This window comes from Andrena cerasifolii, chromosome 8, assembly GCF_050908995.1.
Source record: "Andrena cerasifolii isolate SP2316 chromosome 8, iyAndCera1_principal, whole genome shotgun sequence".
Taxonomy (NCBI): domain Eukaryota; kingdom Metazoa; phylum Arthropoda; class Insecta; order Hymenoptera; family Andrenidae; genus Andrena; species Andrena cerasifolii.
This window is the reverse complement of record NC_135125.1, coordinates 8,840,765-8,855,643: the sequence shown is the minus strand read 5'-3', so window position 1 is coordinate 8,855,643 and position 14,879 is coordinate 8,840,765. Positions and strand designations below refer to the sequence as shown.

At 46.3% G+C, this 14,879-nt stretch overlaps 2 protein-coding genes across 9 annotated transcripts; both read right to left on the bottom strand.

Annotated features, from left to right (window-relative positions):
* Window positions 1-31: 31 nt before the first annotated feature.
* On the bottom strand, window positions 32-8,488 carry LOC143372016 (uncharacterized). Of its 7 annotated transcripts, XM_076817798.1 has the most exons (11): window positions 7,907-8,475; window positions 7,120-7,339; window positions 6,748-6,895; window positions 4,732-4,828; window positions 4,545-4,644; window positions 3,617-3,878; window positions 3,312-3,540; window positions 3,125-3,243; window positions 2,646-2,789; window positions 2,309-2,437; window positions 32-2,189 (listed from the first exon to the last, which is right to left on the bottom strand). In XM_076817798.1, the coding sequence occupies exons 3-11, from the start codon at window positions 6,793-6,795 to the stop codon at window positions 1,959-1,961; spliced, it is 1,359 nt and encodes a 452-aa protein (XP_076673913.1). In that variant the 5' UTR covers window positions 6,796-6,895; window positions 7,120-7,339; window positions 7,907-8,475; the 3' UTR covers window positions 32-1,958. The 7 variants fall into 7 exon arrangements, with proteins under 7 accessions (XP_076673913.1, XP_076673915.1, XP_076673920.1 ...); XM_076817800.1 differs by lacking the exon at window positions 6,748-6,895 and having other exon boundaries at window positions 7,907-8,488; XM_076817805.1 differs by lacking the exons at window positions 7,120-7,339; window positions 7,907-8,475 and adding an exon at window positions 5,925-6,039 and having other exon boundaries at window positions 6,748-6,776.
* Window positions 8,489-8,878: 390 nt separating this feature from the next.
* LOC143372015 (ribosomal protein S6 kinase beta-1) lies at window positions 8,879-14,623 on the bottom strand. Of its 2 annotated transcripts, none has more exons than XR_013086176.1 (12): window positions 14,321-14,623; window positions 14,125-14,165; window positions 13,853-14,027; window positions 13,362-13,445; window positions 13,084-13,217; window positions 12,935-12,997; window positions 12,704-12,832; window positions 12,526-12,616; window positions 12,334-12,450; window positions 12,017-12,256; window positions 11,803-11,971; window positions 8,879-11,667 (listed from the first exon to the last, which is right to left on the bottom strand). XR_013086176.1 is itself a non-coding variant. In XM_076817797.1 (12 exons), the coding sequence occupies exons 1-12, from the start codon at window positions 14,405-14,407 to the stop codon at window positions 11,616-11,618; spliced, it is 1,365 nt and encodes a 454-aa protein (XP_076673912.1). In that variant the 5' UTR covers window positions 14,408-14,618; the 3' UTR covers window positions 8,879-11,615. The 2 variants fall into 2 exon arrangements, 1 of the variants encoding a protein (XP_076673912.1); XM_076817797.1 differs by having other exon boundaries at window positions 11,803-11,954; window positions 14,321-14,618.
* Window positions 14,624-14,879: the final 256 nt, after the last annotated feature.

The following is a 14,879-nucleotide window of genomic DNA, read 5'->3' as shown; positions in this document are numbered from 1 at the left end:
GAACGGGGGTTGAATCACAGAGAACCAGTCGTAATTAAAACAAATTCTTGCACCTGTATTTTAAAATCATTCCATTCGCTACTACGCCGGAGTTATCGAGGTTAAAACCACGAGGAAGTAGCCTCCTCGCGCTCGTATTCGGAGATTAACGTGCCCGGGTCACACCAGAAGGCACGAACATGTTTTATTCAACGTTTCTTCGTCGTTCACACCGCATACTTGCAAAGCGACACCTTACAGATCATCGAGCACTCGCATCATCGCACGTGTGGCTCGTTTTTCTTCCGATCGTCGCCGTTGAACGAGTTCGACCGGCCTATTACTCGTGCTCTCATTCCATTCGATTTTCATTCTTTTAATATACTGCGCAACCTTGTATTCGCGGAGGAAAGCCGCGGAAAATCTGTGACAGGCTTCTAGGGCCTACAGAGGCCCTCGATCTTCCGTGAAACTCAATGGTCCAACGACCAAGCGCCTTCTACAAATACCTGCTCCGTTAAGTAATTCGTCATTCCATTGCATGCGCGGAGTATACGCGCCGATACTCAATGTCTCGTTTTAACCGTGAACCTGCGATCCTCCGCGGGTGAACATTCTCGGAGCGTTTATCGCTGGGAGGCGATAATTCGGTGGTCGAGACAAGCCAGACGGTGTGCTCGGTTTCACGAACGTCCCGATTTCTTAACCCATTGACTTACTAACGAAATCATTTCTAATTCCGTAGACCGCAAAAGTCGACGGAGTTCCCAGCGGTGGGTTAACGGGTTACCAGCGTGGGTTAATGTGGTTTGGATACGGAAACGACCGTGACTCTTGCACCATTCTCCACGAAGGAACGGATAAATCACCGATGAATCTGTTTTTCGTGGACGCAGGGGTCATTTGTCGCGGTGACGAGGAGATCGCGGATGCTCGGGCTGACGCATCCTCTGAACGCGTGATCGCTCGGACATTAGTCGAACAAAGGTTTCGCAAGAACACTCGCACAAAAGGCTTCTTGCAGTGATTCGGAAGCGTTTATTGCGCATCGGAGCCTACTTCGGCGGGCAATATTGACGGACGTGGAGTCATGCGAACGTAAAATGAGACGGACGCTTTTATCGAGTCCCCGTGAAAGTCGTAATGCCTCTATGGTCGCCTCGGAGCTACCATTTACAAGTTCAGCTGACAAAGGAGGTCACGATTCGGATAGAACGTCTCTTTCGACGAGGCTGGGCCTCGGATCGTAGCGATCGAGGAGTGCTTGGTCAGAAATTCCTATGGAACTTATTATAACTTCGATAGAGGGGATAATTGATGGGTCTAGCATTGGGGATTTCAATGCTGAACGTTCAGAGTTAAAATCCCCTCTAATAAATATCTCGCTTTCTTTAAATTACTTCTCTTTCCTTGGTGCTAACCTACTATCTATAAAGTGAAATAAAAATCCTTTACTGTGTCAACTACAAAACACTCCTCCACATACTTGGTTCACTATCCAATGTTCGGATCTAATTACTTACGAGAAAATATATCTTCAACCCGTTAACTAGGCCATTCCACGACTAGAAACACATTTACATATTCAAAAATATATATTCAATTATATATTTAAATAGACAAGGCACCCGTTCCGTCCAATCCATTCACAACGAGTCAACTCATCCTCCCTAGATAACGAGCCAAAGAGAGAGGATGCTTAAACCGCATTCCATACGAAATACAGTGCGCATCGCTCTAAATATCTTTTACCTAACGCGTCAACGACGTTGCTCCAGGCGATCAGCTTCGAGCAACTCCTCTCGCCTTCGGTCGCCGCTGACGGCATTCGTTTCATTTTTATTCGCACGACCCACGACCCGGCCATTCAAGTACAAAGAATCCTGTGAACTCGCTTCACAAACACCCGAGTCCACGCGTACCCGACGCGCGCAAGCACAGAACCGGCCAATGGACGGAGGACTTCAAAGGATGAAGGATCATTTCGAGGTGGAGCCAGGATAGTAGTAGACGACCGCCGGCGCAGGGAGCTGCCAATGCGCGGCGTGGAGCTCAATCAGCTGCAAAAGTGTCTTTCTGACCGATGGCAGGATGGTGTCCTCGGCGAGGAAGGCGTCCCTCAAGCTTCCGAGCAACTGCTGCAGCTGGGCAGGCAACTCTATGTCCAGGTCCTTGCCAATGCACGTCAGGATGAAGAAGAGGCAGTCCGTCTTTCGAATAAAGGAGAAGAATAGAAACTATTAGGGATTTAGTAGAGAAGGAAGCCCCTCCGGTTCTTCTGAGGAATAAAACGCGTTTCTCGGCGGAAGTTGTTTGAACGCCAGCTCACCTCGGCCAGGGAGTTGACGACAGGAGGCTGCAGGCAATCCTGGCAACACTTCCAGAGCAACGTGAGGAGAACACGTCCGGGAGGAACGCCCTCCTGCTGCGTTTTCAGCTGAAGCTGCCTTCGTTTCAACTGTAACCATCATCCATATTTATAAAAGGAGACCGCACGGGCAAAAAATAGACTGGTTCACGAGGAAGTTAACGTTGCGGAACCTGGCATCGATTGCGTCATCAATCAATGATCGCCAGACAGCGCTATAAGCTTCTATGACGCAAACGTGTTTAAGCGTCTGTCCGAGAGGAACTGTCGAGCACCACGTCCTGGTGCTCTCTCATACCTGACAGTACATCTCGTTCAGGAACGTCATGAAGGCGGAGTAGCGATGGTAGCTTGACCCGTCGTAGAGTATCCTGACGCGATCCTGGTACCACTGCTGGCAAGTATTCAGCAACGATTCCAGGAAGGTCTCCTTGGCTTCTTTCTGGAGCAGATTGTTCCCAACGAGTGTTTATATCGAGTGAAATCAAGATTAACCCCTTGCCCTGCGATTTAAATTCCGACGGCTGATGCATAATCAACACCAGAGCTGGATCACGCGTCGAGCCATTTCGGCTGAATTTTCTTTTTGATGACATTTTTAGAGGTATTCTTCTAATATGTTTAATTAGAAGTGTTGTTTACGTTGAGCCCTATCTACAAACCATGAGCCGGACACGTGTTATTTACGCTTGGCCCGATCGACATACCACGGCTCTCACACGATATTGTAGGCGAAGGGGTTAATATCAAGTGCTCGGTGACTGGAGGGATAGTAACCTCTATGATGGTGATGCAAATCTTCGCAGCTGGCTCCGCGTACTTCCTGTTCTCGACGACCCTCTCGAGGATGTGACGCACCAGCTCCATCAAGGCTCGCGCGTTCAGGAGATTCGGATCTGTGGAAGAGATTATAATCAATGGATATCCTAAAAGAGACTATACACATTCTGATCACTAGCTGTACCCTCAATGGCCTTTAGAAGCGTGTCTTGGACAGCCGGAGGGAATTTCCCCAGTTCAGACGCGTCCGAGATATTCACCGCCTTGGCCGCCAACACGTCAGCAGCGTTCAAGCTTTTCGATCGTTTCAGACTATAAGTGGAGACGAAGGACAACGACTTCATGAGCCTGGGCTTCCCCGCGCTCGGCTTCACCTCGTTGTGGTCCACGCTGAAGTGGACCCTGCCCGAGCCCTGTCTCGCAAAACACGTTCCATATTACTCGACTATTAACTACAAATTGATCATTCTGAAGACTCCACGCACTTACATGCAGAATATTACCGCTCGACGCAGAAGTGTCCAGCGGGTGTGTCTGTCGGAGGGCGGTGGTCGTCGAGTGATGACCGCCCTGCGAGTAACGAGACGTCTGGTGCTGCTGCTGCTGAAGATTGTGCCGTATCTGTTGCTGCTGCTGAAGTGGGTTCAGTATCTGTTGCTGCTGCTGGGCGTAAAGGTACCGATGCACATTCCCGCTCGATTTGCTGTGTTGCAAATAGTACGGGGATCGGTCCGAAGCATTCGTCCGAGACCTGGATCCAAACAAGCTTCATTAACAGCCGAGCGCATAAATGGAAGTCGAAGGGCGAATTTGACATCGCTCGCACGTTTATGGCGCGCGTAAAACTCCTTCGAGGGAGCTTGCATTACGCTAACGCCTGTTTGTACTTCTGTGACGTAACCCGTTCATAAACCCCCCGGGGGATTAACAGTTCGTCAAGGTGCTCGTTGCAACGAGCGCTGACATAATCCTGCGACGTCTGTCTCTTTCACTTTCGTTACCCGCTGATACGAATGCTAATCTATAACGACGCCGTTGCGCAAAGGGAAGCCGAAGAAAAAGAATCAGCCTGCTTTCGAAATTACTTTCGGGCTCTTCTTACCGCGGAGAGCGATTCGTTTCGCTTCACCATCGTCGCTTTCCGATATCGATATTTTGTATCGGGGTGGGGTGGGAGGGTGGAAGATGCCCCCCTAACGGGACATCGGCGCATCGATTGGAAAAGTTATGATGCACTTTTTGTTTACTCTCTTTGCATGGAAGTATTTGCGCTCGAGTCTTTCGCTGTCGCGGAGGTCTCGTCGAAATTAGTCCCGTTTCGCGGGTATTTTACGTTTAACGGCTTTCTAGACATTCCTCCGAGCGTTCCCGATACGTCGACCGAGTCTTAACTATTTCGTAAGTGGTTTATCCTCACTTAGAAGGATGCGAGTCGTTCTGCTTCATAGTGAACTCCTTGGCGTGCACGTTCAATCGCGGATTGGTGAGGTTCGCCGTGGTTCCTTCCGTTCTTCCGCCTGAGAAACATTTATTTACCGATGTACACTGACCCTTTTATTACAGTTCTCACCGCGAACAGCGTGATTGGAAAGAAAACTACGAACCTGGGGGTCGATAAATTTCCAACGAAGGCTTGCTTTTCAGGGTAGTGTTATTATTATTATGGTTATTGTTTCCTTTCTGCGGAACCGCATCCCTCATCTAGAAAAATTAATTAGAAAATCGTATACTCATACTGTATCCCCTCAACTAATCATTCTGCGCAGTCACACTGAATCCTAAATCAATACGACACACACACACACACATTCCTCATTAGTCACTAAAACCATGTCATCCAGTCCCTCGCGAATTATAATCTAACACACGCAATCCCTCTACAATCCTTCCAGCCTGCCTGAAATAAAAGATCTCCACGACTATCCTAACAATACAATCCTCCCGCAAGAACCAAATCAGAAACAACTGTGCCAGCAACTTCAGTAATCGTCAATCCCACTGCGGATACATTTCCCGTCCCAACACCTAAGCCCACAAAAGTATCACGAACACCAGAAAGAAGATCCTCCATGCGCCAGACCCCACCAATCACCCCGGCCAACATGCTTCTCCCATAAAAGTAAATCCTGCCGCGATCGATCCCTCGAAAAATACCGTCGTATCGGTCCCAGCATGCTCTCGTAACGTCTCAGCAGTCACGCGTCTCGTGAAAGGACCCATTCAGAGCATCGTGCACACGACAAGAGGAAGCTCGGTGGACGAGCTGGTTTAGGAGGCCGAAAGATAGCAGTACCAGAGCGTCCAACGGCTAACGACGGTGAAGAAGAACTCACAGTGGAAAGCGTGCGGGAATCATCCTTTCCAAGGGCGTCGAGACGCAGCGTGTCGGGTGGAGATCCTTGTTACGGGCAGCGTGGCGGGCTGACAGCCCGTGAACGGCGAACGGAACGGCGCGTTGCAACGCTCGGGGAACGGGAGAGTGCCCTGGCCTGGGCGACACGTGCCGCACGAAAATCGCCCGGTAACCGCGGTTTTCTCGTCGAATTTTCTTCCAGCTTTTTCCGCGTTGTCGCTCGGCCGCGCGTTACAGCCGACTCCGATGACTGTCGACTAATAATAGACGGCACGGCCACGAGCGAGCGAGCGAGCGAGCGAGCGAAACGAACGCGAATATACAGCCACACGATACGAGCTTACATACGTATTAATGTGCGCTGCACCGCGCTAACAGTGGACTGAAATATCCGACGGGAGTCATCCTCGGGTGTCGCCGAAACACTCTCTCAGGGGTACGTACGAAAATTGCCCGACACGCGGACGTCGGCGTCCATTCCCTCTGCGTCTGGGTGAAAACGATCGTCTCCGACGCGAATGCCGACCGGCATCGGTGATCGTGCCTCGACGGAGGATGTCTGAAATGTGACGATCGATGGCATTGTGAGGGACGATCGGACAGGTGAACGCATCCCGTGTGAAGATTTCATTCTTTCCTCTGAATGTTTCATGGGTGATGGGAAGAAGCTCTATTTGGGACTTCGGATACACAGAGTGGTTCTTTGAGTTACCTTTGGGGGAAATTCAGTGTCTACCATCATTCTCCCTATTCGTTAGATGCCATTGATGACGCTATTGTTCCGAATATTCGTCCAATCAATCAGCGACTTATTAATAATCGACACACTATTAGTTTATAAAAGTGTATTTAACATTGGTTTTATAAAAGAACGGTTGCGGATAGGTACGCGGCGCTCGCGATCGAATACGTGAGACGAGAACATAAAAAAAGGATCACCTTTTAACGATCAAAAAACCGTCACGCAGTGAACTGTATCTCGCCGCACGTGGCTCCCTAGAAAAGGAATGCTCGAGTATTAGTAGTTTTAATATCTTTCTCCAATAACGGTAATTCAGAACTCGAAGCGAATGATAACGCGAGTGCAACGAATGCCCGCGGAGAATCGAAGCGAAAACACGCACCCCGTTTTGGCTTCGACTTCATTCCCGCGTACGCCTTAAATATCTGTGACTAACACAGCGTCTTATAAATGTATTCATGGTTCTATGGAAACGCAGTTTACCCACGCATCTCAATCGCATTCCCACTCCATTCATTAGCTCACCTTCTTCGTCTCTTCCTTCGTGTGCGAGAGCCGTGCAACGCGCACCATCTTGGTCGGCAATCGTTCGATCAAAAGGTTCGTTAAAAATTCGTTCGGCAGATCGACGAGTCGCTGCAGCGATCGCACGACCTCGATTACACTGCGCGTTCTAATAAACACACACATTGTCATTATCATTTAAATTGTCGCGAACCCCTATTAAGTAGATACCATACAGAATCAGTCATTTACGATAAGGAGACGTTCGAATTGACGTTTGAAATTTCCAAGTGTTAAAACTCCACACCGGTCGAAATCTGTTCCAACATGGAGGCACGGGTCCGATCGTCGCGAATATCGTCGTTAGGGCCGGTCGGGAACACTTTTACTAACCTCTGGTGCGGTGCATCGCGAGATTGGCAAAGCGTTGTTGAAAACGCTTCGACTTCGTACTGTCTCTGAAATATTCGTCGACTTCGTTGGATTGCTTCGTGATAATCGTTCGTTTGCTCGCAGTTTCGTTTCACCGGCGCTGAGGACCGGAAGTCAGCCGCGAAACTGACGTCGTTCTCGATGCTGGCACTCGATCAACCGATTCGAGACGACCGCGAACCTGCATTCAAATTATCGCGATGAATCACCCCGGCGTTTGTTGACGATCGGACGCCCCGCCTAGGACCGATCGTGGAATGCATCTACGACGCATCTGCGGCACGGGCGCTGTTGCTTTACACATTTCACCTTAACTTACGGAAAGAGAAACTAAGAGTGTTAAATTAGTAGAGATGTAAGAGACATTTCAGATAAGACGGGTATTTATTGAACAGAGGTAGCGTGGGTTTTAAGAAGCAGAAAAAAAAAATGGAAAATGTATGCGTGACGATAGTTTGCATGAATGCATGAGAGTTGAAACGAGTTGAAACGGGTCCATGAGGGTTGAAGTAAGCTGGATGAAGTCCAAGCGGGCTACAGAGCAAGTTAAAGCGTATCGAAGCTCACTCGATCGCTAGAAAACTGGTCCGCGAGAGATGCAGTAATCTAAATATTCTGAATAGGTTCAAACGCCTTGAAGATCTAGCTCTACACCAACCTAATAACATGAACCCAATTGAAACTTGGATCATCTACTTTCGACCCAAATGCTACTCTAACCTGGAGTTAACAGACGAAAAGCACAAACCTTTAACTCGAGTCGTCCATGTTAACTCGAGTAGCAGTCGGACACGAATCTTCGATCGATATCGACGCACTATGTTCCCCGAACAATATCGAATATCGTATTCCCATGTTCACTATTTGTAACGCCAGTTCCCGTGTTACCAAGATTGAAATTATAACTAAATGCGAATACCATTCGAGCTAGATCCACACTCCATGAAAGCTAGTCTCCGATTCGACCAATTAAGGTTATCGACACTTCCAACGTTTCATTGAGAGGAACACTTTCGGGGGACTGCTACGAAAACGATCGATTCTCGTCGCCACATCGATACGAGTGCTCGGCGGCCTGGAATCGCGGCGTATATACACGCGATCTCGATGCGCGTCCACGCCTTCGGATCGCCTTCGTTCACTGGGAACGGAAGAGGATGCGCGGCGTTTCGAAGTATTTACGCGCCAACATTTCGCGAGCACGGAGAGGCCAGCACGATCGTCGACGCTCGTGTTGGATCATCTGGGATCCGTTCGTCCGTGAATCCTCGACCACGCACCGTCGCGCCCACGCGAATGCCGATGCCTCCTCGTTTCTCTTGCACGAACGCGCGTGCAATTGGGCATTGGTATGACGCAGCATGCGCGATTCTAAGTGTCCTTTGCGCGCAATCAGCTGTTCGCGAACAACGGTTAACCGTGAGGGGTATCATTGTCACAGCTAATTAAGAGAAGCAGGGGAAATGAACGAGATCCACGGGACCGCGTAGCTTCAACTGAAACATTGCCAATCTTCGCCGCAAAGAGAAAGTATTAAAGATATCTAGATCGTAAATATTAAATATTAATATACCATCCTTCGCTGCTCAGAGGTAAACGGTCTTGGGTGAAGACAGTCGCTCAGCGATCTTGCGCGGCGAGATATTTAATTGGCGCCAAATTCGAGCTGCGAAAACTCGGCCTCGTTCTAGATTAAGAATATACCAGATATACGATAGAATTATGTGAGAAATCATTATAATGTTTATTAGTAAATACGATTTAGAGGATTACAAACCATGGTAGCAATAAATCAATTGAAGAATCTATATTTCTTTTTAATTGGAAGCATTAAACCATTTATCACTTCTTCCTGCCAGTGGCTAGTTTTTCTCGTTTACACATCATTCGATGATATAATTCTTTTAAGCACTTAACTAACATATTATGTTGTGCCTCTGGGTAACCATGTAACGATTCTTTTCTTATCATAATCATTGTTGAAAAGACGATCGTGAAAAATAATATATCTTATAATTTCCTCTAAATTCAGTTCCGAATCCGGGCGCTACGAGAGAACGTAATGTACACGACCTAGAGCACTACGTGCTACGATAACCGGTCCTTTTAAGGTACTAAAATGAAGTGTAATGGTATCCAGGCCGTTTTTAAAAATCAGCACCGAATGTCGCTCGCAAAACACGTTAGCAGAAACTACCTAAAAAAAAAAGTTCGTTCTTGGCGTGAACCGGCGTAGCTCTCCAACGAAGCTGACATACACGTCTTGAAAACTATATCGATCTTGTATAACAGGGTCTCGGTTATCAAATAGAAGACGAAAGGAAAGACGCGTTAAAAAATTATAATACATTAGATAGATATGATGATACGTCGGTGGCGCGACGTAGCTGTTGATACTAATCGTCGTTATCCATTAAACGCTAATCCTTCCTGAACCTGATACGATGTAACAAAAAATTTAACATCGTTTACATGGCGAGCCTTGATTATCCTGTACTACTGAAGTGTCCTCGGATGTTTGGACAAGACTCTGTAGACAGACTCTCTCTCGTTTCGACGTTCGAAATACACCCTTCGATATACATACAGAAAGAGTTGCTTATAAATTATCCTTCTCCGAATAATACACGCAGTTTCTTTATAATACAATACAATTGCCAATAGGTATAATCAATATACGTATATCCGTACGCGATTTGCCCGTTTCCCTTCTCGCCCATGCACACGGTCGCAGAGGATTGCCAGTAGAGACGCTCGAGATACTCGCCAAGAGTAAAATTTCAATAAATCGATTTAACATTTCGACCATGATGTACTCGCTGTATATAGTCATTTAAAATTGTAATGCCGGCTAGCGTGGCCTGTGAACACTTGGGTAGTTTTTTGTTTTTAGAGTTTTTTACGGTGAGCGGACAACAGTCACTCTAAACGCTTATTATATCCTTTACACTATCCTTTTCTTTTATCTTTACTATTATATTGTGTGTACGTCAAACCAATATGCACGCACAGGTGTGCACATGCATATATATATATTAGTGTTTAATAATGTACAAATATACGTAACGAATAGATATTACCATTTAAATAAATTGCGATAGTTAATGATGACACACCGAACAGCAGCGTGCGAACACGAGCGCGTAAATATGAAGTACAATGTCATCGTGGAAAGTCAACGTTTCGCAGTAACATTGTTACCATGGTAACTTGCTTTTGCCGTTAAAAGAAAACCCTCAGTTAAATTACACAAGCCGACAACGAAGAAAGCCTTCTCGTTCGAAGCGATCAGGCAAGAGTGATTTTTTTTTACACACACATGTACGGATAAATGAGGCACAGCTACAAAGAAACGGTATTTGTATGCTGGAAGATCGCGGGTGCGGTCGCACTTGAACTCACGCTTCTTAGGAACTTTCAAAAATTGTACAAATGCAATTCCGTTACAGCATCACGTAAAACACACTGTCTACGACCTATTTATTGTTCACATTATTGCCATGGAAACGTTATTACTGCTGAAAATATCCTTTTCAAATGAATGACCGGATATGGAATTTTGAGCGGCGGAGCGGTTGTGGCAGCTGTGTGTAGTCTTTGTCGTATTAAGTCTATTTGTCTTTTTTTGTCCTATTTGTTCCCCACCCCCACCCACCCTACCCACCCTTAATCAATCACATTTAAGCACGCGTACACCGCGGACAAACTCGCGCACGCGGTGTACAGATTTACGTTTCCCCCTTTTTTTTCTCTCTCTCTCAAATATACAAGTGTTACAGGATGGTTGAACGTCAAGCTTGTATCAACAGTATAATTTAGTAGTGTTTTGAAAGTGCTGGAATTTTTCAGTCTGTCGCACTTAGCATAAATGATGCCTGCCTCTACTATACACGTATATATACTATATATGAATATCCAACCAACCTGCAGATCGTATGTACAAACACAATTGTGGTCATTAAATATTAACAGGTTAATGAAACGGTGTGCAATATCTTGACTATAGTGGCGTGTGAATAATGGGTCTCGTTAGAACGTTCAGTACATCGTTAACCAACGGCGAATAAGTAAATAAAGATCTTCCCCCATCGCGATCACTTGTCTCTCTCGAACATTTCCATTTTCCTTTTACTCACAAATATATATGTATATACCTTTTTTTTACGCATGCTACCAAATAACTGCTGCGTCGCTGCTCTTAAAGCGTAATCTTAATTAGTACCATTTTTATCGTAATTAGATTTGATTTTTTAAAAAAAAAGAAGAAAAAGAAAAATTAGCTAAATTTTTAACTGCTGAATATCCGGCGAAGTACTTGGGGTATCCGGACCTATCCTTTTGCTACTCCATCTACTCATCTCTTATAAAATCCCTCCCTGAGACACAAGGATTGGTCATGGATATCCAGCAGTTAGGCCGAAATGCTAAGCATTCCCCCGCTATGAAACAAGCGGCAGTTAGCCTATCTCGATCATTTCTGTATCCTCCATGTTGCCGTGGCCGTTATGTCTATAAATTGGCACGATTCATCGATTATCCAATGTGCAAAGTTAAATGAACACACGTATTAAAAACCAGTCTATTACGTAATACCTACCGCGCGATCTCGCGTGACGCGCTATCAGGGCAAAAGAAAATGCTTACCTATGATTCTGTACGTGTGTATTATGTAAATGAAAGTGTGTACTCCGCGGCGAGAAGCCGCGCATATTGCCCCTACGCGGACTCCTGGCGTTTATCACCCGCGGCTGCGAGTACATGTCCTCTAGTATACTAGGCGCCACGTACGTGAACCCCTGCGGATAAATTCAATCTTATTATTTCGTTATAAATTTCTTATGGATTCGGGAAAACGCACTTGAAATACTCTGTTAGCCGATTCGCTTAACGTATATTCCGCGGGCGAGTCTATCACCGCGGACGTCGTGAATTTTTTATCGAATTGCGACACATCGTCCTCGCTTGTTAACGTTGGTCTGAAAGGCGGCTCTAATTTCCGGGAAATAACGTCGTTCCAATTGATATGCTTGAAGAACTGATGGCTCTTTATTTGCTCCGCGTCCGACGGACCGGATCCTAATCTCTGCATAACTTGCCTCTGCAAAAGACGAGCAGAAAGTTACACTTTATATGGACAAACGACCGAGAAACCTGTAACCTCCGCAAGAGATTTACCTTCAGCAACTTTCGGATAAGATCCCTGGCATCGGGCGTCAAATATTGTGGAAGATTCAGCTTGGAGCGGAGAATTTTGTCGATGGTTTTCTTTCGGTTGTCGGACGTGAATGGTGGCTAAGAATTCAAGACGCCAGAATTAAAGTTGTAGCTAATGTCGCGATCCATAGGAATGCTTTCAATAAGACTTACCGAACCTGTGAGCATGTCATACATCAAAGTCCCAAGACTCCACCAATCTACCGCTTTACCGTGACCACACCGAGTTAGAATCTCCGGGGCCCTTTCAACAAAGCGTACAACATCAATATTAAATGTCGACCCAACAAAGAACTTAGATTCACGATTGCGTTCACAGAAGTTCCCTTACATGTATTCTATAGTACCGCAGAACGTATGCGTAACACTACCGTCTTGTATATGCTCCTTACACAAACCGAAATCAGTTAACTTAATATGTCCTTCTGCGTCCAGCAAGATGTTCTCAGGTTTCAAATCTCTAGAAACGTTTTAGTAACGCATGAATAATTAGATTGGAAATACGAGAACGATATGCTTAAACATTATACTTAAATTCATATTTACAGGAAGATTGAAATACCTATAAATAATTCCTTGCAAGTGGAGGTGTTGCAGTGCCAACATTATTTCCGACAGATAGAAACTGCCAAAATAGAAGTTTCTGTTAGACGACACGTTGAATTACAAATATATGGCTGTACGAGTAATTCTACCGTAAATTCGCCTTACCAAGCGGTCTCCTCGAGGAAGATGCCCTCGTCGTTCAAATGCCGGAACAGCTCGCCACCGCACATGTACTCCAGGATCAAATACAATTTGCCGCCAGTTTGAAAGGCGTACATGAGGTCTACAATGAAAGGATGCTGCCAAATAAAAAGACACACGTGTTTGAGCATATGCCTCTTTAGAGGTAACAGTTTTGTCATTGCGTGTAATACAGAACGTCAGGCGGCAAGGGGTCGAAAATATCGTCTGAATCGATGAAAGATATGCAATTACGAACGTACCTTTACAGCTTCCAAGATATTTCTCTCTGCCTTGGTATGCGCAGTGTCTTTTTGGTTCCTTATGATCGAAGCTTTACGCAAGACCTGTTGTCAAAACGAACGCGCTTAAGATAATTCCTAGCAATACATGAAACAACACATCGCGCAAGAACAAAAGAGGAACTATACATAAAGGCTTCCAAGGCTTAACATTCTATCACTCATTAAACAGAATTCATGGTGGTAAAAATACAAAATCGATAGAATACCGTCGCGATTTTGCTAAAATTACACATGCGACAAAAATCGATAAAAAAAATCACGATCCCGTTCAATGATGCAGCGGGAGACAAAGAGGGACAAAGGAACTTATATAATTCTGAAGAAAAAGAGATATCGAACTAAAAGTTTCCCAATGCACAACAAACATCGATGCGCGTTGAGAATCTATTCCGTCGTACGTAAGAAAAGAAGCAAAGTGAAAGATTAAGGAATCATGGTATCTGCCCTACCTTCATCGCGAAGATCGTGCCCCTGTCATTACCCGTTATTTTACGCACTTGAAAGACCTTGCCATAACCACCCTTCCCGATCACTTTGCATAGCTCAAAGTCCTGGGGTCCGGTCCTCTCCCGTCCCCGGTTGACATTCTGTTCCGAAATAGGGACCGTTTCGACACCTTCGGATCTATCAAACGGTGAAAATCGTCATTTACCACGAGGAAGCTCGACAGGGCAGGCCACGACGGGCACGCGCCAGCCAAAGGGGGGAAAGGCTTACTCACTCGGTGATCTCGTTCACGTTCGGGTTTGCATCGTACTCATCCTACGTGAAAAGACAAAACGAATGGGAGAAACGTTATGGGAGCACCGTGTACAGAGCGGGCAGAGAGAGAGAGAGAGAAAAAATGGGAGCGGATAAAGAGGAGCGATCGGGCGAAACTGGATTGTGGTGTGATCGCGTGCAGATGGTGAATTTACCTCGCCAATCTCGATAACATCGTCGTCCGACTCGTCCCTATTTACCGTGTCCGCATCGTGCAACTCGATATCGAATACCCCGGCCATTCTACGCGGCAACGACTAGCTGAAAAAAAACCCGACGATACCTCGCGGCCGACCAGAAGGCGGATTAAGTGTTCTTTTCTCTCTTCAACAGACGACGATAGCGCGACAATATTGTTACACGGTCAAAACCTTGAATTACTGCGAACAAGCTGCCCCGTCCCAGGGCATACCAAACACCCTCGCCTCGCGTGCTTTCCGATTGGCTGTCGGCCCCCGTCATCGCCGAGTTATCGGAGTGGGAGGGTACCCGTCCGTCGACCAATCGGGCGGCGCGGTCGACATTCAACGAGGAATCGACAGAACGCGGAGGAACCTCGCGCGTATGGTCAAGCGTTCTCGTTCGAGATATTCCGCGGGTCCGTTTGAACGCTGCGATGCCGCTAATGCGAAAAGCCGACGATGCGCGACATTGTTGAAACTGGATATTATTAGAATTGCAAACAATATCCGCGCTGTTCTTGGAAACTTATAT